Source organism: Rhinoderma darwinii, chromosome 1, assembly GCF_050947455.1.
Source record: "Rhinoderma darwinii isolate aRhiDar2 chromosome 1, aRhiDar2.hap1, whole genome shotgun sequence".
NCBI lineage: Eukaryota > Metazoa > Chordata > Amphibia > Anura > Rhinodermatidae > Rhinoderma > Rhinoderma darwinii.
This window is the reverse complement of record NC_134687.1, coordinates 421,347,844-421,373,409: the sequence shown is the minus strand read 5'-3', so window position 1 is coordinate 421,373,409 and position 25,566 is coordinate 421,347,844. Positions and strand designations below refer to the sequence as shown.

The window sequence follows — 25,566 nt, the reverse complement described above, 5'->3', positions numbered from 1 at the left end:
TTTACTGTTTCTTTAAATGCAGGGTAGGCGTTCCGGAGGAATACATATTTCTGCTGTGTATTGCATGGTCATTTGTTATTTGTACTGTATATTGTAATTTAGTTCTGCTACAGGCAATGATGGCTGCTGTAGCTTTAAGGTATTTGGCACCAGGAGAAACAGGCCGAACAGCATGTTGGAGTGTATTGCCGCTGGGAGTGGTGCTAAGTAGAAGGTTTCTAAGAAGGTGTCTTTTCCCACCTAACTAGGTTCAGTGCGCGGGCTGTTGACTATTTGTAAGGAGTAGTGCTGCTGAAGTGCCATTCAGCAATTACTGCTGCATAGTGCTGTAAAGCCAAGTTTAAGGCTACATTCACACGACAGTGGAAAAAAAATGGCCTTTAAAAACTCATCAACTGTCAGTTTTTCATGGCCCTTTTGCATCAGTGTGTCTCCAATTTTTCATCCATTTCCAGTCCATCTGTCCGTTTTTAATAGCCGTTTGTCATCCGTTTCCATCCATTTATCATGGGTGTTAGAAAAAAAAGGATGGATTTAAAGAGACTCTGTCACCACATTATAAGTGGCCTATCTCCTACATAAGGAGATGGGCGCTGTAATGTAGGTGACAGCAGTGCTTTTTTTTTTAGAAAAACGATCTATTTTTACCACTTTATGAGCGATTTTTAGCTTTATGCTAATTCGATTTTTAATGCCCAAGAGGGCATGTTTTTACTTTAGACCAAGTGGGCATTGTATAGAGGAGTGTATGACGCTGACCAATTGTCCAACACCGACTTGCCTGCTCCTCATTAGCATAGACCACCAGCGTCACTAAAGTCTCTGTGTCGCACTCAGCAGCCCCTACATACTTAGCTGCTCCATACCATGCCCTCCACTGTAGCAGCCTGGGCTCTTGGCTCTGTCCCATAGGCAGCACACAGTCCTTCACCACTTCTCATTCGTCCCTTTACTGCTACATAGCAGCCATCAATGCAGACCTCTGTCCATTGCTCTGTCTCATGAGTGGCATCTCTCCACAGCTGCCTGCCCAGTGCCTCTGCAGTCTCTGGTGTTCCTGCTGACCAGCTCTTTTCTGCTGCCCACTCTCTGTCTCATATCATCATCAGTTCTTGGATGCAGCAGCCTCTGGATAGCAGCTTCTCTAGTGGGATGTACAGCTGCACTTTACTGCTGCAGCAGCCACTGCAACATACCTCACCAGCCCACACCCCTGCATGGGGGGTTTGTGCTCCGCATGGGCGGTTTGTGCTCCGCATGGGCATACGTCTGACACCCGTCCTCTGGTGCCAAACACCTGCTAAATATAGATTTATCATCTTCCCTAAAGCACACTCACTAACTTTGAAGACCTACCTACATGGTCATGTGCTCACAGGCCCTGTACACATAACACAACAGTTATGTTCACATCTTGTTTTGGCCCTATGTTCACATTGGGAAATCTACCTGCGTACACGCTAAATGTGTCCATAAGGCTTTCCATCCTGGGGGATCTCGCAATAAGAACGGTTACTGTGCGGTATACAATTTTTTTTACATGGGAGCCTATGTGCGACGGATGCCACTGTTACGTATGACTTGGGGAGCTTTCCCAGGGCTGAAATCCCCGAGAAGAGCATCAGGTAGGACTTAGCCCAGAAATGTCAGCCCTGAGGAAGCCTCTGACATCACTGTCTATGTATTGACAGTGATGTCAGGAACTTTTAACTAGGGAGTCCCAGGCCAGAGCATCGGTAGCGCTCTGGCCACGAACTCCAGGATTGGAGAAGCCCCTGACGTCACTGTCCATATATGGACAGTGGTGTCAAGAACTTTTTTTACTTCGGAGTTCCAGACCAGAGCATCTGTAGTGCTCTGGCCGAGGACTTTGGAACTGGAGAAGCCCCTGGGGGTACTGTCCTCCTCCAGTTCTGGAGTCCTCGGCCGGAGCCCTTCCAATACTGTGATTGGGGACTACGTAGTTTAAATCCCCTGACTTCACTGTCCATATATGGACAGTAACCTCAGGGAATGCTCAGCCAGAGCAATGCTGAGGCTCTGGCCAGGAAATACGGCATCTCAAAGCCCCTAACATCATTGTCCATATATGGACAGTGACGCCAGGGGCTCCTCCAGAAGCGGAGTCCCTGGCCAGAGCGTTGCCGACACTCTAGCCGAGGATTTCGGCATCACAAACCGCATAACCATATATGGACAGTGATATCAGGGGCTTCCCCGGGCTCAGCGCTTAAAGTAGCGATGTACCCGGGGAGTTCAGGCGACGTATTCCACTGTTGGTGCCTTCTGTTGGAAGTATACTTCGGGACTCCTCCGTACGGAAGGAAAAAATGAGATGTGATCATAGCTTTATACTAGTATTGTTGTGGTAAGATCTCATTATTACTAGCAGTTTGCAACTCCATTTTCCTACCTGTTTTTCTAAGAAAAATGTTGTAATAGATCGGAGCATGAGGGAGAAGAATAAAGCATACATTTCTCTTGCAATGCTCATAGTGTCTTTATTTCTCTGTAGGGAAGATACAGAATTAGTTCAACATCGTATCTTTCTTCATCAAAAGCAGCAACTGTTTCTGGGTCGGGATGTTGAGGTACAGAGGGTTCTAGAGTTCCTACACATGGATCAAGTTGATCGCCTAATGCTGGAAAATAATGACTCTGCTGAATGGACGATCCCTCTGTACCAGATAGTTTCAGAGCCTGGAAGAGGCAAGTCGTCTTTATTGGCTGCTTGCATATCTAGAGCACACCAGGTAATAGATTTTGATTTTTGTGTTTATAGAGTTATGAGCAGCTTTCCTGAAACATTCATGTTCAAGTATTTGCTTTTGGTTGTTTACACAGCTTCCTCACAGTAGGGTGTTTTACCATTTTATTGGCTGCTGTCCTTCATCTGTTCAACTTTCCAATATAGTGATGCGTCTTTGCTGCTACCTTATGCCAAGTGGACCGGGTATGTTTTATATATTATCATGAACAGCTTTTTATCTAAGTTAGAAAATAGCAAATCATACATACTGTTTTTCCTTACACAGTTAACAGTGACAAATGCAAGGTCCGATCATAACTAAATATCTTATATCCATATCTGCCCATAGTAGCCAACTATAGCGATCTAGTTTTTCTTTTTTCTTTTCCCAGTATGGTTCAAAAGAGGAAAGCTGAACTCTGACTGGCTACTATGGGCCTATTTTCATCTGATACAGAAACCCAAAGTGCTAATATCACAACACAAACATACAGCAGCACCCTGCGTGCACTAAGATGTGTGCATTTCTATTTTTATTACTTTAAATTGCATTACTACTATATTGACTATACTTATAAATGTGAGGTTCTGAGTGCACATTTTGATCAAATTATGTGGGCCCACCTGCCACAACAAGGCAACCTCATTCAGATGGTCCCTTGACTAAACATTGGGGGGAATGTATTATCATTTTTACTCGACCAAAATTTGCGACTCTTCTTTCCTCTCGCCACTTGTGAAAAGTGACAAGAAAAGTGGACGGGGTTAGCTGCGGGGCTGGGCCAGCCAGTTAACGACAGATTTATCATTTTTAAAAGCAGAAAATGTCGCAAATTGTTGCGCAAATCTACGCCTGTTCATAGCAGGTGTAATGACAGGGTAGGGAGACATACAGGTGAGCCCTAATCTACCCGCCACTCAGTCCCTGCCTACTTGCAACGACCCGTCCTAAGCGACGGGGTACAACTGGGCGACGGTCCCTACGCTCAGTAAGTGCTAGACAGACAAAACGGACAAGGGTACACAGAAGCTAGGGAAACGGGGCAGCTGGCTGCCCACGGAGACACCGTGAGCAACAAGAGTAGTGAACGAGCCGAGTCAAACCAGGAGAGAACGAGGTACAAAACGCTGAGCAGGAGAGTGGTCAGAAAGCCAAGGTCAATAACAAGCAGAGGATGAGTAGTACAAGCAGCAGCAGCAAGCCAGGAAACAAGCATAGAAGAATCACAGGCAAAGGAGGAACAGGAAAGGCAGGTATAAATAGACAGTGGGCGGGAACTAGCTCCGTCTGGCCAGGCTGTGATAGGCTCTCCCACTCCTAAGCCTGCCATCCTGAGTGGTGGAAGATGGAGTCAGTCTCACAGACATAGGAGCAGGTGCAGACTGATTGCCCACGGGCGTTGACACAGAAGCTGTGTCTGGCAAATCCTTTACAGCAGGCGTAGATTTCATTTTCTGTATTTAGGACTGCCTGAGATGTGCCAATTTTGAAGAAATTTTTAAGGCCCTCTTGAAAAATTTGTCACATTTCACTTCGACGCACTGTATTTTAAGACTGGCTTATAAAACGCCAGTCTTAATAAATTCCACCCCACTATACATGTTGAACAAGAGACTTAAATCTTTCTCTTGGACCTAGGCATACAAAATCTACTCCGGATAGATAGGAACCAGCTCCACTCTATACTCTTTAAGCACAACCTTGGACAGGTAGGAGGAATGTATGACTAAGATGGAGTCAGTCACCATCCCCAAAAGTATAATGCAAAAAGTACAAGAAATCATACATCTTTCCCTTTCAAAGTTAAGGCCCTTTTTACATCTGCATTGAAGGCTCTGTTAGGAGGCTCCTTCTGTTCCTGGTTTTCGTTGCTCTGCTCCTATGACAGAGCAGTACAACAGAAAAGCCCTGACGCACATGTGAACAAAACCTAAGGCATGCTTCACACGGCCGTGAGATACGAACTGTATGTCGGCCATATTTCCCGGACCAAACACTGTTCAGGGAGCAACATAACGCGGCCTTGGGAAGCAGACCAACAGTGACAAATGCAGGGTTTGATCATAACTAAATATGTTATACCCAGATCTACCCATAGCCATACCTCCCAACTTTTGAATTCGGAAAAGAGGGTCATTTAAAGCCACGCCCCTAGCCACGCCCAATATCCGGCATAAACACATCAAATCGCGGCCAGATCCTTCTGTAAATAACAAGCGCACATTGTCACTGCGGATCTCTAGACTGTCTGGATATCACAGATATTATGGATCCGGTTATATCGTCTTTGTGTTACTTTTCCTATCTTGAATATAACATTTGCTCATCACGGCGGCAGCTGCAGGACAAACCAAAAGGCTGAGAACAATGAAAATCAAGAGGGAGACCCTGTGGTGGATGACTTTTCAATTGACAGGTAGCAGAGTTACATGATGGGGATTTTTTTTCCAGTTGTGTAACTCTGCTACCGGTCAATAGAAAAATCATCAACCAGAGCCCCCCTGTAGATCGCTCCACACACAGCCCCCCTGTACATAGCGCCAGACACAGCCCCCTGTACATAGCTCCACACAGAGCCCCCTGTACATAGCGCCAGATACAGCCCCCCTGTAGATTGCTCCAGACACCCCCCCCCTGTAGAAAGCTCCAGATACAGCCCCCCTGTAGATAGCTCCACCCACAGCCCCACTGTAGATAGTGCCAGACACAGCCCCCTGTAGATAGCGCCAGACAGAGCCCCCCTGTAGATAGCTCCAGATACAGCCCCCCTGTAGATAGCTCCAGACACAGCCCCCTGTAGATAGTTCCAGATACAGCCCCCCTGTAGATAGCTCCAGACACAGCCCCCCTGTAGATAGCTCCAGATACAGCCCCCTGTACATAGTGCCACACACAGCCCCCTGTAGATAGCTCCACACACAGCCCCCTGTAGATAGTTCCAGATACAGTCCCCCTGTAGATAGCTCCAGATACAGCCCCCATGTAGATAGCTCCACACACAGCCCCCCTGTACATAGTGCCATATACAGTCCCCCTGTAGATAGCTCCACACAGAGCCCCCCTATAGATAGCTCCAGACACAGCCCCCCTGTAGATAGCTCCAGACACAGCCCCCCTGTAGATAGCTCCAGACACAGCCCCCCTGTAGATAGCTCCAGACACAGCCCCCCTGTAGATAGCTCCACACACAACCCCCCAGTAGGTAGCTCCACACACAGCCCCCCTGTAGATAGCTCCAGACACAGCCCCCTGTAGACAGCTACAGACACAGCCCCCCTGTATGTAGCGCAACACACAGCCCCTTAGGTCTTATTCACACGACAGGGTCCGAGTGTCGGCCGATAAAAACGGCCGTTTTGGGACATTTTTCAGGGCCGTTTTGGGCCATTTTTCCCGGCCGTTTTGCATTTGTTCCGATTCCATTCCGGACCGTGTTGCCGTTTTTAATGGCCGATTTTGACCCGTTTTGCATCCGTTTTTTTCCCTGTCCGTTTTAGAATCGGATGAATTTCATTTAAATTTGTTGCCAAACACTTCCCTCTGTAGATAATGCCACCCAGCCCCCTGTAGGTAATGCCACCCAGCACCCTGCAGGTAATGCCACTCAGACCCCTGCAGGTAATGCCACCCAGCCCCCTGTATGTAATGCCACCGAGCCCCCTGAAGGTAATGCCACCCAGCCCCTGAAGGTAATGCCACCAAGCCCCCTGAAGGTAATGCCACCCAGCCCCCTCTATGTAATGCCACCGAGCCCCCTGAAGGTAATGCCACCCAGCCCCTGAAGGTAATGCCACCAAGCCCCCTGAAGGTAATGCCACCCAGCCCCCTGAAGGTAATGCCACCAAGCCCCCTGAAGGTAATGCCACCCAGCCCCCTGTATGTAATGCCACCCAGCCCTCTGTATGTAATGCCACCCAGCCCCCTGCAGGTAATGCCACCCAGCCCCCGGCAGGTAATGCCACCCAGCCCCCTGTATGTAATGCCACCCAGCCCTCTGCACGTAATGCCACCCAGCCCCCTGTATGTAATGCCACCCAGCCCTCTGCACGTAATGCCACCCAGCCCTCTTCAGGTAATGCCACCCAGCCCCCGGCAGGTAATGCCACCCAGCCCCCTGTACCCCCTCTATGTAATGCCACCCAGCCCCCTGCAGGTAATGTCACCCAGCTCCCTGTATGTAATGCCACCAAGTCCCCTGTAGGTAATGCCACACAGCCCCCTGTAGGTTGCACCCACCCCCCCCCCTTCCAGGAGAAGTCACTGACTTCAATGTCGAAATATGGACAGTGTAGTCACTGACTTCTCCTAGAGAGGAATTCCCGGCCACAGGGTCGGGGATTCCGCTTCAGAAGTGAGTGACGTCACTGTGTCCATATATGGACAGTTTGGTCACTCACTTCTTCTGTAGCGGAATCCGCGGCCACAGGGTCGGGGATTCTGCTTCAGAAGTGAGTGACGTCACTGTATCCATATATGGACAGTGTAGTCACTCACTTTCCTGTAGCGGAATCCCCGGCCATAAGGTCGGGGATTCCGCTTCAGAAGTGAGTGATGTAGCTGTGTCCATATATGGACAGTGTAGTCACTAACTTCTCCTGTAGCGGAATCCCCAATCCCCGGTCGGGGATTGGGCATTCCGACTCCTACAGGGAGCAAAAATAGACCCTCCTCATCCTCCTCACATGCACTCTGCTTTCACTCACCGTCAGAAGAAGGCAGGAGTCTTGCAGCGGCGTTCTCACTGGTGTCGATGCCAGCCCGGGAGTGGACCAGTCCAGTCACTTGACCGGTGAGGTCAGATGACAGGTCAGGTGACTGGACTGGTCCACTCCCGGGCCGGCATCGATCCCAGTGAGAACACCGCCGCAAGACTCCTGCCTTCTTCTGATCGCTGCTGCAGTCAGCAGCGATCAGCTGTTTTGATGCAGCGCCCAGCGGGACATTTTCAAGACCGGCCGGGACGGCGGGACAGCGGTGAGAAACCGGGACTGTTTCGCCGGAATCGGGACAGTTGGGAGGTATGCCCATAGCAACCAACCTAGTATTTGTTATAATGTTCACAGTAAAGTTTAGAAGATGAAAGCTGGACTCTGATTGTGTACTGCCACAGCAGAAGTAGTGTGCGTATTTCTCCCCTTTATTTTGGATTAGTCCTTCTGGTAGTTCTGATTCTTACATTCACACTGCTCCCCCACAAATATGTAACATTTGGTTTATTCCTCTATGTGACCAGTATTTCTGTTAGTGCACAGAGCGTGAGTAGGGAATAATCATGCTAAATAAGAACAGTTTTATGACCTTTAGGAAACACAGTTCATCCATTGATTTGTCAAATAAACACATTTGGACCTCTATCTGTGTTATCCTGGTAAATTAAAGAGGATCTGTCACTAGTTTAGTAATGCCCTATCTCCTAGCTAATCTAATAGGCACTGTCACACTGATAACACTAGTGAAAATTGTGTCCCAAAACGTTTATTATGCTAAAAGTTATGACCTTTTTCTAAATATGTAAATGAGGCTATACTAGCCTTTGACCTGTCCTATCAGCATGAAGCTGCTTCACACAGTGTGAGAGACTGAGTCTGGAAGGAAGGGGGATCACTTCAAACAGCTGTATCTCGGACTGTGGAGAACAGCGGTTCTGGTGGCCAGTGGCGGATTAAGTAGACCATGGGCCCTGGGCTGTTACCCAAACTTGGGCCCCCCTTCCTCACCGCCGCCCTGCCACGCTGTAACTATTTTTAACACTACCTTTTTGGGCAAGCATTAACAGTGTTACGATTTCCCTTGTCACAGCGCGGTGTCCCTACATACTGACAGTATCACACTGTGCAGGGACACAACCTCCTGACAAGGGGAATTGTCTATCAGTCCTAGACTGCAGAAAGACTTTTTGTGAAATACAAGGATTTCCTATAATAAACATGTCAGGAGAGGTGACAGATTCTCTATAAATCTAGTGACTCACAGGTGACGATGTCTCAGATTCTAGTAGTTTTTTTCCTCTTTTCTTCTCCATCCGGTCCAGCGCTCATGACGATTTCTCCCGGCCATGACTCATTTCTGCAGAATTTGCCACTCAGACGTCTCCTCACTTTTCCAACATTTCCACACCTATAAACGAAAATAAAGTTATCATGGTGCCACATACCGTACCCCTAAATATAATAGCACCAAACACTGCGCGCCTGAATATAATACCACACACTGTAAAACACCACATACACACAGCCCCCTGTACATAGTGCCACACACAGCCCCTGTAGATATTACACACCCCCATAGATATCGCCATACACAGCCCCCTCTATATATCACACATCCCCCTCGTAGAGAGCGTTACACACAGCCCCCTATAGATAGTGCCATACAGCCCCCCTGTAGAGAGCGCCACACAGCCCTCCCCCTCTTGTAAATAGCACCAAAAAGCCCCCCCTATAAAGAGCGCCACACACATACCACTGTGGATAGCACTACACAGCCCCCCTTGTATATAGTGCCACACAGCGCTCCCCCTTGTATATAGTGCCTCACAGCGCTCCCCCTTGTATATAGTGCCACACAGCGCTCCCCCTTGTATATAGTGCCACACAGCGCTCCCCCTTGTATATAGTGCCACACAGCGCTCACTCTTGTATATAGTGCCTCACAGCGCTCCCCCTTGTATATAGTGCCTCACAGCGCTCCCCCTTGTATATAGTGCCTCACAGCGCTCCCCCTTTTATATAGTGCCTCACAGCGCTCCCCCTTGTATATAGTACCTCACAGCGCTCACTCTTGTATATAGTGCCTCACAGCGCTCCCCCTTGTATATAGTGCCTCACAGCGCTCCCCCTTGTATATAGTGCCTCACAGCGCTCACTCTTGTAAATAGTGCCTCACAGCGCTCCCCCTTGTATATAGTGCCTCACAGCGCTCCCCCTTGTATATAGTGCCACAAGGTTATGTACACATTTAAAAACTTTATATTATATATATATATATATATATATATATATATATATCGTATGTGTGTGTATCAGTGTGATTGATTGATTTTATTAAAAAATATTTTTACTTTTTGAGATACAGCTGCTTTGTATCCTGTATCCGTCAGGTCAGCAGGACTGACAGGATCAGTGACACGCAGGATCCACCTCAAATCTATCACATTTAAGATTATAATTTAGCGCAGGGCCCGTTTCACTGATCCCGTCAGTCCTGCTGACCTGACGGATACAGAATACAAAGCAGCTATATCTCAAAAAGTGCAAATATTTTTTAATAAAACGTAATTACAAAGTTGCCCCAAACACACATTTTTATTAAAAAAAAATAAAACCGACGTGATTTTTGCGACGTTTTTTCCGTAGACAATGCAGGTTTCGTTTTTTTAGCGTTTTTATACACACCTTTTTTGCTATTTTAGAATTTTTATTCATAAAGTTTGAAAATAATAGTAAAAAAATAAGCTTTTTTACGTTTCAGCTATTTTTTTTTGGTAATAACATAGTTTTACCCTAAAATAGACCTTGTCTACCGTAAATTTTAATATATTACATGTCTATATGAGGGTAATTGGGTCAGCGGTAGCGTTACAACAATCATTGGCGGGGGGGAACGTTTTTTTTGGGGTGGGTATTTTATGTGTATTTATTATTACATTTTTTTTTGCACTTTACTATTTTTTATTACTATGGTCTGTTCCTCAAAGGTCAAAAAAGACCTTTGGGGAACTTTATATATTTTTTTTCTTTGTTTTACACCATGTTTTTCCACTGTAACTGGAGCTGCACAGCAGCCCCAGTTACAGGGGAAATCAGCCCTCTCACAGTGACGATTGTCACTAATAGGGCTGTGCTGGGTCTAGTAAGACCCAGCAACAGTCTGCCACTAACGGCACCCGGCGATCATGTGACCAGTCACATGATCACCGGGAGGAATAGAGACAGCGCCGCTGCTGCTGTCTCTATTCCTTTACACAGCGTTCATTGAGCGCTGTGTAAAAGAGATCAGAGAAGACAGAAGCAGCGAAAGCTGCTCCTATCTTCTCCTCAGGGTCCCCGGCAGTCACTGACAGCTGGAGACCCGACATTCAGCTGCCCGATCGCGCGGGCAGCAAGTTAAAACCCGAGCCGTAGAAAGTCTATGGCTCGTGTTTTAAGGACCCGTCCCTGACCGCTGGCGGTAAAAATACAGCCAGCGGTCGGGAACCAGGAGGATAAGCCTGTACTGACCTCAGCGCCGGTGACCGCCCGCCCGGCTCTTCTCTTGCTGCTTTGGAGTAACAGAACAGCCGTCCGTCACTGTTCTGTTACTCAATGGCGGCGGCCCGCACTTGTCAGGGAGGAGTGTCCTACCCCTTTCCCGGCCAATTCCCTGCTCCTCCTCATCTTCGGCAGTTAGCAGCGCTAGCGCGCTGAATAGATTTATGAGAAGATGTGCGGTTCGGGCTGCCATGGGCCCCCTGGGAGCCTCAGGCCCCGGGCGGCCGCCCGAAACGCCTATATGATAATCCGCCACTGCTGGTGGCATATGAAAGAGAAGATTCTAATCTTTCATGACAGGATGGAAGCTGTGACACAACCGGAGATATCACCAGTTGAATACACAGTCGGGAATGGAAGCTGTATACTATATGATCACACTGTGTTGCTGGGCAGGGGAGGGGGAGAAGCTGTATACTATATGATCAGGCTGTGTTGCTGGGCAGGGTAGGAGGAGAAGCTGTATACTATATGATCAGGCTGTGTTGCTGGGCAGGGAAGGGGGAGAAGCTGTATACTATATGATCACACTGTGTTGCTGAGCAGGGAAGGGGGAGAAGATGTATACTATATGATCACACTGTGTTGCTAGGCAGGGGAGGGGGAGAAGCTTGTAGAGCGGCAATAAGGAGACAATTGGTTTCTTTCGTACTTTATTAATGTGAATTACAGTAGCAATACGCTGAGTGGTCAACTCGAGGCGGGGAACCTCAACCGAACGCAGGAGTCCCACCCTGTACCGGTTGTGTCTAATATTCGTGTCTGACCGGACGGTCGTTGTTCCGACTGCGCCTCCGTGGGTCACTGCGGGAACCACCAAACTACCTCACGGCCTACTCCAAGAGTAAGGAAGGAGCCCTCTGCTCTGCACTGTGTTGCTGGGCAGGGGAGGGGGAGAAGCTGTATACTATATGATCACACTGTGTTGCTGGGCAGGGGAGGGGAGAAGCTGTATACTTGTAGGAGGAACTACCGCGGTAGAAATGAAATGCACAAGACACACCTCCTGTTGGGAAACTTCTTTACTGTAACGAGCAAATAACAACAAATTCTTCTCTATGGAGCAGACAGGAATTCTGAGGTTGAGGACTTCGATCCCGCTGGAAGTCCCCCGGAGAGAGGTTGTGCCTGACCCCACGTTGCCGGCTTGGCTAAGGATACGCCGCTGTCAGTCACGGCGGAAGCTACCCACTACTGACAGCCTATCCTAGGGTAAGAGTCACACTCTCGGCCCACAGATCGCGTCGTGGGAATCAGCGACTGACGTACCTACTAGCACCGTCACGGGTCCTTGCGGAGCTATCCGCTACCTTTCATGACAACCCTCTCTCTCCTCAGTCGGTAGTCCAACGGTGGACCCCTGGGACGCAACTGAACTGGCGGGCTGACGCTAAGGGTTTCACGAAGTCCAGCTAATAGTCCATCAAAGTCCCGTCAACCCGACCGTTCCTTCTGTCTACTCCTATTCCACCAAGATTCATAAACAACAGTCCCTGCAAGGATTACATACGGTGCTTTATCTATAACAGTTCCATGCAAGGGTTACATGCGGTGCTTTATCTATAACAGTGCCATGCAAGGGTTACATGCGGTGCTTTATCTATAACAGTGCCATGCAAGGGTTACATGCGGTGCTTTATCTATAACAGTTCCATGCAAGGGTTACATGCGGTGCTTTATCTATAACAGTTCCATGCAAGGGTTGTTTGTCCCTTTTGAGACTATTCTCTTGGGAGTAAAGTGGTGGTAGTTAGTGAGGGACGTCACGGCAGAAACGGTCACGGACTAGGACACGGGCCCTTTGGTTATGGCGGGAATCTAATTCTTGGTCAGGGGTCTTAAGGTCTGGGCACGGTACCTGTGGCTGTTGGCACACTCCTTGTGCTTGGCCGGTCCTCTATCCTCCTCCAGGATTTCCTCTGAAACCCCCGTGCTGTCTTTCTTCCTCCTATCCTCAGGCTGCAGCTGCTAGCCCACGTTTTGTCAGGCTCCTGCCTTCCTTATTCTGGTGCCTTTCCTGCACCTCTCACTTTGCACTTTGCACTTTACACTCCGTCCTGCTCCTTCTTCACCCACTCTCTCCCTGCTCTTCTCCTCCCCCTTTTCTTCGCGCCACTCTCAGCTCCGCCCCCTTCCTTGCCGCGCTTCCCCCTCCTCCTTCTAGTCTTGCCGCGCGAGCGTTTTCCCGGCTCTTTGTTCGGCGCAGGCGTCATGGCTGTCGGCAGTGCGGCCGTTGCCATGACGCCCAAGACACTCCTTCGTCCGGAGCTGCAGCCTCTTCAGCCGCCCGACAGCCCGTGTCCCTGGACTGTCCTCCTGAGAGAGGTAAGCAGGGATGCACCCCTGACATACTGTATGATCACACTGTGTAGCTGGGCAGGGGAGGGGGAGAAGCTGTATACTATATGATCACACTGTGTTGCAGGGGAGGGAGAGAAGCTGTATACTATATGATCACACTGTGTTGCTGGGCAGGGAAGGGGGAGAAGCTGTATACTATATGATCACACTGTGTTGCTGGACAAGGGAGGGGGAGAAGCTGTATACTATATGATCACACTGTGTTGCTGGACAGGGGAGGGGGAGAAGCTGTATACTATATGATCAGTCATCAGGCTGTGTTGCTGGGCAGGGGAGAAGCTGTATACTATATGATCACACTATATGATCACACTGTGTTGCTGGGCAGGGGAGGGGGAGAAGTTGTATACTATATGATCAGGCTGTGTTCCTGGGCAGGGGACAGGGAGAAGTTGTATACTATAAGATCACACTGTGCTGCTGGGCAGGGGAGAGGGAGATGCTGTATACTATATGATCACACTGTGTTGCAGGGAGGGGGAGAAGCTGTATACTATATGATCACACTGTGTTGCTGGGCAAGGAAGGGGGAGAAGCTGTATACTATATGATCACACTGTGTTGCTGGGCAGGGGAGGGGGAGAAGCTGTATACTATATGATCACACTGTGTTGCTGGGCAGGGGAGGGGGACAAGCTGTATACTAGATTATCACACTGTGTTGCTGGGCAGGGTAGGGGGAGAAGCTGTATACTATATGATCACACTGTGTTGCTGGGCAGGAGAGGGGGAGAAGCTGTATACTATATGATCACACTGTTGCTGGTTAGGGAAGGGGGAGAAGCTGTATACTATATGATTACACTGTGTTGCTGGGCAGGGAAGGGGGAGAAGCTGTATACTATATGATCACACTGTGTTGTTGGACAGGGGAGGGGAAGAAGCTATATACTATATGATCAGGCTGTGTTGCTGGACAGGGGAAGGGGAGAAGCTGTATACTATATGATCACACTGTGTTGCTGGGCAGGGGAGGCGGAGAAGCTGTATACTATATGATCACACTGTGTTGCTGGCCAGGGGAGGGGGAGAAGCTGTATACTATATGATCACACTGTGTTGATGGGCAGGGGAGGGGGAGAAGCTGTATATTATATGATCACACTGTGTTCCTGGGCAAGGGACGGGGAGAAGTTGTATACTATATGATCACACTGTGCTGCTGGGCAGGGGAGGGGGAGATGCTGTATACTATATGATCACACTGTGTTGCAGGGGAGGGGGAGGAGCTGTATACTATATGATCACACTGTGTTGCTGGGCAGGGAAGGGGGAGAAGCTGTATACTAGATTATCACACTGTGTTGCTGGGCAGGGTAGGGGGAGAAGCTGTATACTATATGATCACACTGTGTTGCTGGGCAGGAGAGGGGGAGAAGCTGTATACTATATGATCACACTGTTGCTGGTTAGGGAAGGGGGAGAAGCTGTATACTATATGATCACACTGTGTTGCTGGGCAGGAGAGGGGGAGAAGCTGTATACTATATGATTACACTGTGTTGCTGGGCAGGGGAGGGGGAGAAGCTGTATACTCTATGATCACGCTGTGTTGCTGGGCAGGGGATGGGCAGAAGCTGTATACTATATGATCACACTGTGTTGCTGGGCAGGGGAGGGGTAGAAGCTGTATACTATATGATCACACTGTGTTGCTGGGCAGGGGAGGGGGAGAAGCTGTATACCTAATGATCACACTGTTGCTTGGTAGGGAAGGGAGAGAAGCTGTATGCTGATTGGACAGCGTCATACAGAAAACATTACATCGCCCACAGTGAAAAGAATGAGTTACCTCCCATTTGGCTATTAGAGCCACATTAGCATATTTAGAAAAAAGCTCATAACTTTGCAAATAATAAACGATTTTGAAAACAAATCACACTGTAGTTATCAGCATCATAGCGCCTATTAGATTAGTTAGGCGATAGGGAATTATTAAACTGGTGACAGATTCTATTTATACTTTCCATGAAGATTGTCAATTCAGCAAGGCTGCACATGCTCTATACAGACTGGGTCTTCAGTGGTTTGCTTTTGCATAAAGCGATTATTGAAAAAGAATAGCCATACAACTGTGATACAACTGCCTGTCTCTATTCTGCACAAACTTTCTAGACAGCGGTTTCATCATATTATCTGTACAAGGTAACATCCAACTGCCTCTTCCAACATTAATTGAATGTGACCAGTTACCAAACAGTAGGGAATGAGATTCCCACACCTGAAGCTGCATGCTATCATTCCCACCTAAGAAACATGGTGGACTACAAACCTCCCCTTGATGATAATTCTAACATCATGCTTCTCCTGGGTAGAGACATTCTGAGGGTATGTTCACACGCAGAGTCAAAAACGTCTCAAAATACGGAGCTGTTTTCAAGAGAAAACAGCTCCTGATTTTCAGACGGTTTTTGTGCCACTCGAGATTTTTGCAGCTTTTTTTATGGCCGTTTTTGGATTTTTTTACACTAGAGTCTATGGAAAACGGCTCCATAAACGTCCCAAGAAGTGTCCTGCACTTCTTTTTCGCGTCCTTTTTTTTGCCGCGAAAAACGCTCCGTTGGAACAGAACGCAGTTTTCCCATTGAAATCAATGGGCAGATGTATGGAGGCGTTCTGCTTTCGATTTTTCGGCCGTTTTTCGGGCGTTTACGGCCCGAAAAATGGCCGAAAATAGGTCATGTGAACATACCCTTAGAGTTCACAAGGTATGCAGGCAATGTAATGGCCCTAACGTTGCCCCTCATGCTCAAAGACAAGATCTTCTTGAGGTATTGTAGAAGATGTTCTGATAAACAAAATGTGCAGTGTTCCATACTACCGGTGATGGTGACCAGGTGAACCTTTCAATAGAGGACAAAGAATTCATTAAGATTATAGACAAGGAATTATTCAAAGATGCCTCCAACCACTAGGTTGCTCCTCTATCATTCCGTAACCCAATGTGCATTTTAGCCAACAATATGGAACAAGCACTATCCAGATTTAGCTCACAAAAGCGTTTTTCTAACAAAGGACAAGTTCCCAGAAGCAATCCTCTTATTAAATAGAATCAAGTAGTTTTATAATTGTGTTTATCTCAACAGAGAATCTATAGACATTTCGGCAACATGCACACATTGCGTATTTTGCTGCGGAACATACGCACCAAAACCGCAGCAATACGCAGAAAATTTGCAGGTAAACGCACCTAATCGTGCGTTTTTAGGTACGGTTTTTACGTTTTGATGCGTTTTCCGGCGCGTTTTCAATCTGCGAGTTTTTATTGCGATTTTTCCATAGCACAAGGCAGATACAATTCGCAAGCAGAAATGCAAGATAAATTGACATGCTGCAGATTCTAAAATACGCACCGCTGGTCAATTTCCATCCCAAAAAATACAGCAGTGTGTACAAGCAGTTTTCTGGAATGTAATTGACTATGCTCGTACTGTATTACGCTGCGGCTTTGCCACACGCAAATCCACACGGCAAAACCGCACGTAATACGCATCGTGTACATGGAGACTTCAAATTTCATCAATTTTCTTCATAGATTCTTCTCTAACAGAGGACCAGGAAAAATGCGACCGAATAATTGGCATTGTTCAGTGCATCCTGTATTCTTTGCTATTGGATTGGAGCTCCACGCGACTAACTTATGAAGTGCTGGTTACTCTTTTTGCTCAAGTAGCTGCCATAATTAACACACGCTCGCTCGCTCCTGTTTCTTCAGACCCTGAGTCTCCAGATATTTTGGTTCCAGCTACTCTTTTCACCCAAAAGACTGGACTAGTTGGGTAGTAACTACTTGGGTAGTTGTATGTTCTGCAATCACTGGAACGGGTAATCTGGCCGGGGTGCACTTTTCATAGGTACCTTTGCTGTTTTACCTATGTAATGCCGTTCGCATATCATGCAGGCTACTACAAACCTAGAGGTGGCATTGAATACAGGTGCAAGCCAATTTGCTGATACCTGGATGCACATACTCTCCTTGCCAGATCTGTCATCTCTTGCTCTCTCAATTGGCTGACCTGATGATCCAATAAAGGTCCTTCTACCAATGGGTCCATAATTGTGGGCGATGCCAAAAGCGTACCTAGAGTCAGTGTAAATGCCGTCTATCTTTTGCCAGGTTACAAGCCTCGGCGAGTACCTCCAGCTCCGCTCCTTGAACAGAACAAGAAGGTGTGAGTGGTCTCTAATAATTTACCTCGTGCAAAGTGACTACGCGTATCCTGTCTTAAACATACTGTATATGATATAAATGAACTATTGTTCAAAGGTGAACTCTTATTTATTCTCAAAAATAAAAACGAAATGTTATACACTTTTCCGCACTCATAACCCAGAACACTTCTAAATCCCACCCCCATCAGGTCCTGTAAATACCTGATTAATACCACAAACAAACAAAAAGTATTTTACTAAAATCTAGCATAAAACTAACAATGCTCAGGCAATCTTTACCTCCTCCCCATCTAAATCTGTAAAGATTTATCTGTGAGTGACATAAAGCTCGGCCTCCTGAACAGATTTGCTGGAGGGGAGTGGTCTGCAACACAATACCTCATGTTAAGTGACTACAGCACAGCATACCCATTGCCATATTTGCAATTCTAGAAGGATCTGGATAGGGGCGTAATTACCACTGTAGCAGCCGTAGCGGCTGCTACGGGACCCACGGCATGAGGGGGCCTGTGCCCCCCTCCATGCCCCCCATGCCCGGTGGCGCCACTAGCAGCCGTTATGACTGCTACAGCTGTAGCGGCGCCGCTACGGAGCCCGCGCTGCCCAGCGCCTAATATTTATGAGCCGCGCTGCAGGGGCCCCCTCATTCCCGGTGGCGTAGCTAGCACCGCAGGGGGCCCCGGTGCTAGCGACAGCCACATTCACTCGTCCTCTGCACGTAGATACAAGTGAATATTATAGGCTGCAGGCCACCTTAGGCCTGCAGCCTATAAGGTGCTGGGAAGACTCCCTGCGCAGGCCGGCGTGATGATGTCACTGCATTACGCTTGTCTGCGCATGTGTCCCGACCGGAGCCTGTGCAGCGCATCGTCCGTCGTGGGAACGGGGCAAGGTAAGTACAATATATTTTTTTTGTGGGGGGGGGCTTTGTGGCACTATATACAAGGGGGGGGGGAGCAGGGTGGCACTACACCGCATTCCAAATTATTGTGCAAATGTTATTTTTCGCTGATTTTCCTAAATAGTCGATGCAAATGACAGTCAGTATAATCTTCAAGCCATCAACCGTTGGAGTATAATGCAAATTTTATTGAACAAATCTCCTAATGTTAGGAGTTTTTTTTTTTAGAAGTAGAAAACTCTAAATGCACTGTTTCAAATTATTTTGCACAACAGAGATCAAAACATTTTAAAGGTTGTAAAGAGAACTAAAATGGTCATTTGTTGAATTTGCAGCATCAGGAGGTCATATTTACAGAAATCAAAAGCTCTTTCAATTAAAAAAAACTTTACTTCTTTGATATCACCTTCACAATTCTTGCATCCATTGAATTTGTGAGTATTTGGACAGTTTCTGCTTGAATATCTTTGCAGGATGTCCGAATAACCTCCCAGAGCTTCTGTTTTGATGTGAACTGCCTCCCACCCTCATAGATATATATATATATATATATATTTTTTAATTCTTTATTTTGTTGACCCAAGAGGTCCATTTTGTAACATAAAGGGTACATAAAACAAAGCAACGTACATTTAGAATACATAATCCAGCAGCAAATGTACAAAAAGCATAAATACATTGTTATACATCAGTGTACTGATTGAAAAAGAGAGGATAATGGTAGGGGATCACGAATCTCCAAAGTGAGGCTGGAGCTGAGTTCCCAATCTAGGGAATGAAGAAAGAAGGTGAAAGCGGTAAAGCGGTAAGGAGAAGGAGAGGGGGGGGGGACCCTCCACAGCATCCCATAGGCAGAGGTGCTATTCCGACTGACTAAAGGAATGCGGCTCTCGAATGATGTCTTTATAGGAGTCCGAATCCTGAAAAACTATCCATTGGGTCCAAGTTTGGCAAAACCTGGAGCTTGAATCGTGAATAACGGATGTCAAGTCCTCCATATGCATGATGTCGTTAACCTGTGAAACCCAGACTAATAGTGTGGGGGGAGATGGATCCTTCCACCGTAGCGGGATGCAATGACGTGCCGCCATCACTAGAAAGTGAAGCAGAGAACGCTTATACTTGTTCGCTGGAATGTCGCAGTGATGAAGAAGGAAGAAGGCCGCATCCAAAGTTACACTTGTATCTGTAACTTCAATTATCACCCGTTTTATGCCTTCCCAAAATGGGGTAAGGAGGGGACATGACCAGAAGGTATGAAGGAGGGTACCAATGTCTTGCCCACATCTCCAACACATAGGGGACGCCGTGGGGAAGATGTTATGTAGGCGGGCTGGGGTCCTATACCAGCGAGAGAGTAGTTTGAAGCTTGCCTCTTGGTATCTTGAACAGATGGAAGTTTTTTTGAGCCATAAGTATACGCTGCCCTTGTGCGAGAGAGAGGGATATCTCTAGATCCTCTTCCCATTTTGAAATGTATGTAGGGGTGGGCATATCTGGGGGGTCCATGAGAATTTTGTAAATTGCGGACAATGTATGTCTAACCAAGTCAGAGCCTGTACAGAGGGTCTCTAGTGGGGTCTTTACCACTTGGTAGGACATAGGAGCTGAGATAGAGGTTAAAAAGTGTTGTAGTTGCAGAGAACGCCAGTGTCCCAACGGAGGTAGATCAGGAATCTGGGCCAGGTCTGCAACAGAAAGCCATTCACCGTCTGTCAAGAACTGATCTGCACGATACCATCCCGAGGATTGCCATATACGGAAAATTGGGTCCGTCAAGCTAGTGGGAAAGGATGGATTGCCCAGTATCGGAAACATAGAGGAAGGGAGTGGCAAGCAAGATTTCCTTACCGAGGGGAGAGAGCAGCACACTAGTGTTGGGCCTATAGTAGGGTGATGGTGGAGATGTCTGAGTTGGCTACGTTGTAGCCACGGAAGAGCCGATAATGGAATAGAGTAGAAACTCTGCTCCAGAGACACCCAGGACTTAAAGGTCGCATGTCTGCACCAGTCAACTACCCGAGCAAGATGAGATGCAATGTAGTAGGTGCGGACGTCAGGAAGTGCTAGCCCTCCCGAACCCTAGATCGACACAATAGCGTGCGGGAAAGTCGCGGAGTCTTACCATTCCAAACAAACGCAATCTGAAGAGAGTTGACCATTTTAAAGAACTGTGTTGGGATGGCTATGGGAAGGGTCTGAAATAAATATAGTAGCCTAGGAAGTGCATTCATTTTGAAGATGGTACATCGGCCCATCCATGTAAAGGTGCCTTTGGACCATCTGGCGCAATCTGCCTTAAGTTCAGCAAGGAGTGGGGGAAAATTTAATTGAAAGAGATCTCTCAGGTCTGCTGCTAGGCGAACCCCGAGATATTTCAGAGCCGTCGGAGTCCATTTAAAACTGAAAGATGGTTTCAGGGCCGCGGAAAGATGGGGTGGGAGTGAAATATTCAGGGCTTCGGACTTAGAGAAATTAATTTTAAAATTGGATAAACTTGAAAAGCGTTGGAATTCCCTCATGAGATTCGGAAGTGAGACAGTTGGATTGGTCAGAAAAAAAAGCAGATCGTCTGCGTAAGCCGCCACCTTGTTAGCTGAGGTATTCGTTTCTAGTCCCTTCACATCCGGGTTCGCACGTATATGGCGTAAAAAGGGCTCTAGTGTCAGTACAAAGATCAAGGGTGAGAGGGGGCAGCCCTGTCTGGTGCCGTTGTGTATAGCAAATTCCTCTGAGAGAAGTCCATTCACTCGAACTCGAGCAGATGGGCATGGGTATAGTGACATTATCCAGCCCATCATATGGGATCCAAGGCCAAGACGTGAGAGGGTTTCTTCCATAAAGGTCCAGTTGACTCTATCAAACGCTTTTTCCGCGTCCGTAGATAAAAGCATAAGGGGTATATTGGAGATTTTGGCCTTGTGGATAAGATTGATGGCTCTAGTTGTATTGTCACGTGCCTCTCTACCTGCCATGAACCCTGCCTGGCCTGTATGCACAACTCCTCCAATCAATGGTGCAAGGCGATCCGCCAGAATCTTGGCAAATAATTTGATATCCGTATTGAGGAGGGATATAGGTCTGTAGCTGGCACATTGTGTAGGGTCTTTCCCAGGCTTGGGGATCACTGCGTTATGAGCCCTAAGGGCATCGGGAGGGATAGGGGAGGAGGCAGAGTAGGAATTAAAGGAAGCTAGGAAATGTGGTCCTAGGGCCGTCAGAAACTTTTTATAATATTGGATTGTGAATCCATCTGGGCCAGGTGCCTTGCCTGTTCGGGAGTGTTTTAAGGCGTATGAGAGTTCTTGTGCAGTAAGTGGTTCTTCCAGGCTAGTAATGTTGTCTTCCGATAGGGCGGGTAGACCAGAATCTGCGATATATTTAGAGATGTTAGGCCTGAATTCACGGGATGCTACAGACGGATTAGTAGAGTCCGTATTATACAGGGCAGCGTAGAAATCCCGGAATGCGGAGGCTATGTCCAACGGCAAACGAAGCCGTGTTTGTAAGGGGGATATTATAGAGGGTACATAATTCTGGGTTTGTTGAGTCTGCAAGGCTCTAGCCAGAGACCTACTACTCTTGTTGCCATATTCGTAGTAGTGACGTTTACATTTAGAAAGCGTAGCCTTGGCTCGGGCCATCAATAAGGTACGCAGTTTCTCTCTTTTGCGGAGGAGGGTGATCCTACATTCCGGGTCATGGGAACGTTTGTGTGAGATCTCAAGGATCTCCATTTCGGACAGCAAACGGACCGTGGCCACCGCCCGTTCTCTCTTCAGGCGGGCTCCATGTTTGATAAATATACCCCTGATCACGCATTTATGAGCCTCCCAGATAATGCGAGGATTTATGGTCTCAGTGGCATTAGTTGCGTGGTAGTAAGCTATATTGCATTGAATATCCGCAGTAACAACTGAATCCGAAAGAAGCGTTGGGTTCAGTTTCCACTGAGATTGGCGGTATAGAGGGGAGTGTAGAGAGAGGGTCAAGGTGACTAGAGCGTGATCTGAAAAGGAAATCGAGTCAATATCGGCAGAGCGTATAGAGTGTAGCGAGTGATGTTTGACGAAAAAAAGATCAATTCTGGAGTATTTGTCGTGTACTGCGGAGTAAAAGGAAAAGTCCCTATCTGCTGGGTGTAGGAGACTAATTGGTGTTCGTGAAATGATTTCATAATGCGGCGCAGATGTGCCCTCGAGAATGATTAAGAACCTACGGAAGTGTCTAGTGTGGGATCTAGCGCTACGTTGAAGTCCCCTCCCAGAACAATGGTACCCTCCCCAAACTCCTCCAGAGCATTCAAAAAGCCAACAAGGGCTGTGCTTTGACCGGAGTTGGGTAGATAAAATGAGGCAAAGGTGTATACTTGAGAGTCAATAACACCTTTGATCAAGAGCATCCGTCCCAATTCATCACCGCGAGACCCCCTGAATTCCCAAGGGAGAGATCTGGAGATCAAAATGCTTGTCCCCCTGGATTTCGTGTCAGGAGAAAAACTATGATATGCATTGGGGAACCATGCGTTAGAGAGTTTGAAAGGTTTTTGCTGGCATAGGTGCGTCTCTTGGAGGAACACCACCTGTATATGTTTGCCTTTCAGCAAATTGAAAAGTATGGATCATTTTCCAGGGCTGTGTAACCCCTTGACATTCACTGCGCCTATTATCAGGTCCGTTTGTGTGTGTTGCGTCATATCTGCCCTAGGATGCGATGGAGGGGGAGGGGAAGGGGAAGGCGAAGGAAAGGACAAAAAGAGGACCGGTAAGGATAAGAAGGAAAGAGAATGAGACGATACACAAGAAAGAGGCCCGCAGGCCGACTCCTAGAAGGTACAAAAACCTGTAAAGGAAGGTTGTTAAATTTGTGGGGACCTGGAAAACCATCAAACAGTAAACCATTTCTTCCATCGCCTACCTATGGGGAGGCGACGGAGGCACAAACAATGATAGAACCGACGTGCATCTCTCAGCTTCTAATAGCCCGAGGTAGGTTAACCTAAATCCTGTGCTAATAGCCATGACCTCTTATGAACAACCTATAGAGTTGCAGCACCCTTCTGGATTAGTATTAAAGGCTGCTATAACTGTATATCAGACAGAAATCCGTCCTCGTTGCTGTTAAGAGGATTTGAAAAATTGACATGCAACTAATGTACACCTGGCGGACACCGCATTTTAAAATTACCGGAAATACAGGCTAGAAGAATCATATGAAACTCCCCTTACCCCACGTCGCAATCAGTTGTCTAGTATAATGAACCAGCACGATGGAGGGGATGGGGGAGGTAACAGTAGGCTAAGTGCCTCATGCGCTGCAGGTGATAACACGCCCTCTAAACTTCTTCGGACACTAACCCATTTTATGTCGTTCTATAATTGACACTTAAACTAATACGGTATAATCAGCACGCATTTCCTGAGGGCTAAGTAGATACCTATAGCAGCCACTATAACTATACACGAAACCTGAGTATCTTATGAAAAAGCTGGGCAAAACATTTGGTTGCAAGAGAACCTTGCTAGGTACCTAGCAAAGCATTATATGAACAAAATAACATTTGGCGACTTTGAGTCCCTTGAACAACAATGCTGCAGACGGCCTAGCAAAACAGTGACAAGTAAAAGGATATTAGCGTGAATGTCCTCTTTAGGCCTCAGGCGGGACCCGGTGGGAGAGGTCGATTAACGGAAGATGTGGTGCTCCCGGGATGGATCTGCTTCGGATGGGCTGGCTAGGTCTGTTGAGGCGACGACGTTGAGGTTGTCAATTCTGTCCAGGGCTAGCCAGTCCGGAACTGGGAACGGCTCAATCTGAAGAAAACGAAATAGGCCTTCAAGATCCGAGAAGTGGCGCAGGAGGTAGAAGCCAGAGTTGTTCTTCACGACAACATGGAACGGGTGTCCCCATCTGTAAGTGGCGCCTGCGGACTTGATCTTTTCAAGCAGAGGATGTAGGAGCCGTCTCATATAAAGTGTCCGTGGGGAGACATCAGGGTATATAGTAACCGTACTTCCTTCAACTGAGACCGGACCATGTTACCATGCCCCCCGAATAATTGCATCTTTGTCGGTATAATAGTGAAGGCGACATAGTACGTCGCGAGGAGAAGACAGATCAAGCGGGCCTGGGCGCGAAACTCTGTGAATTTGATCTAGGAGAAAAGTCGCTTCTGGCGGTCGATTAGTGAGCTTGTTGAATATAATAGAAACTCTGGTCGCCAGCTCATCTCGTGGGCCGAGGTCTGGAAGGCCCTTCAGACGCACATTGTTTCTGTGTCCTCTGTTCTCCTGATCATCCAACTGAAGCGCCAAGGATTGTAAATGTGTTCTAGTGTCCGTGGCAGCTCTTTCCAAAGCAGTTACTCTGGAGTCAATGGCAGACACAGTATTTTCAGATGTAAGAGCCCTAGAGTCTATTCTGATCACATCCTGACGCAGGTCAGCTATATCTTGCTGATGTGCCTGCTCAACCCTGGACACCAGAGAGTCAAGATCCTGCCGGGTGGGGAGGGCTTGTATCATCTCCCTCAGTAGTTGTAGGTCAGCGTGTAAGCCAGATGGCCCAGCCTGAACTTCAGGGGCATATGTGTGTGGTATAATGGCGGGCAAATCTCCCACTGAGGACATGTTGAGGGGAGAGACAGAGCTTACCGCATCCTGGGTGCTGCAGCAGGGAGGAATCGTGTCGGCAGTCGTGACCGCATATGCTGACTGTAACAGGGGAGCAGGAGGAGAGGGAGCCAACGTGTCTGTGGCCGGATGTGGCGGCAATCCGTCCGCCATTGCTGCTCGCGGGTCCGCGGCCGTTTGCGAGGAGGAGAGGAAGCGCTCCATGCTTTTACAGCGGCCAGAGGAGCGAGGTAAGGACCGGGAAGTTCCAGGGCAGGTTCCCCTACGTTTTCCTGGCATCGCCTGCCGGGTTTACCCGGGATAGATGGCTGGTATTCAGCTGCTGGTGCGGAGCTCCCCCAGAACGCGTGCTCACGGCTCCATAGCTAAGCCACGCCCCCTAGATATTTTGTTTGAGGATGCTCCAAAGGTTCTCAATAGGGTTGAGGTCAGGGGAACATGGGGGCCACGCCATGAGTTTCTCTCCTTTTATGCCCATAGCAGCCAATGACACAGAGGTA

At 47.8% G+C, this 25,566-nt stretch overlaps 1 protein-coding gene across 1 annotated transcript in view; it reads left to right on the top strand.

Moving 5' to 3' along the window:
- LOC142650952 (telomerase protein component 1-like) overlaps nucleotides 1-25,566 on the top strand; it is an 86,049-nt gene that overhangs the window by 37,955 nt on the left and 22,528 nt on the right. Inside the window, exons 7-8 of the mRNA XM_075825654.1 lie at nucleotides 2,516-2,753; nucleotides 13,225-13,324. Coding sequence (XP_075681769.1) covers nucleotides 2,516-2,753; nucleotides 13,225-13,324 — 338 coding nt within the window. The remainder of the gene's footprint in view (nucleotides 1-2,515; nucleotides 2,754-13,224; nucleotides 13,325-25,566) is intronic.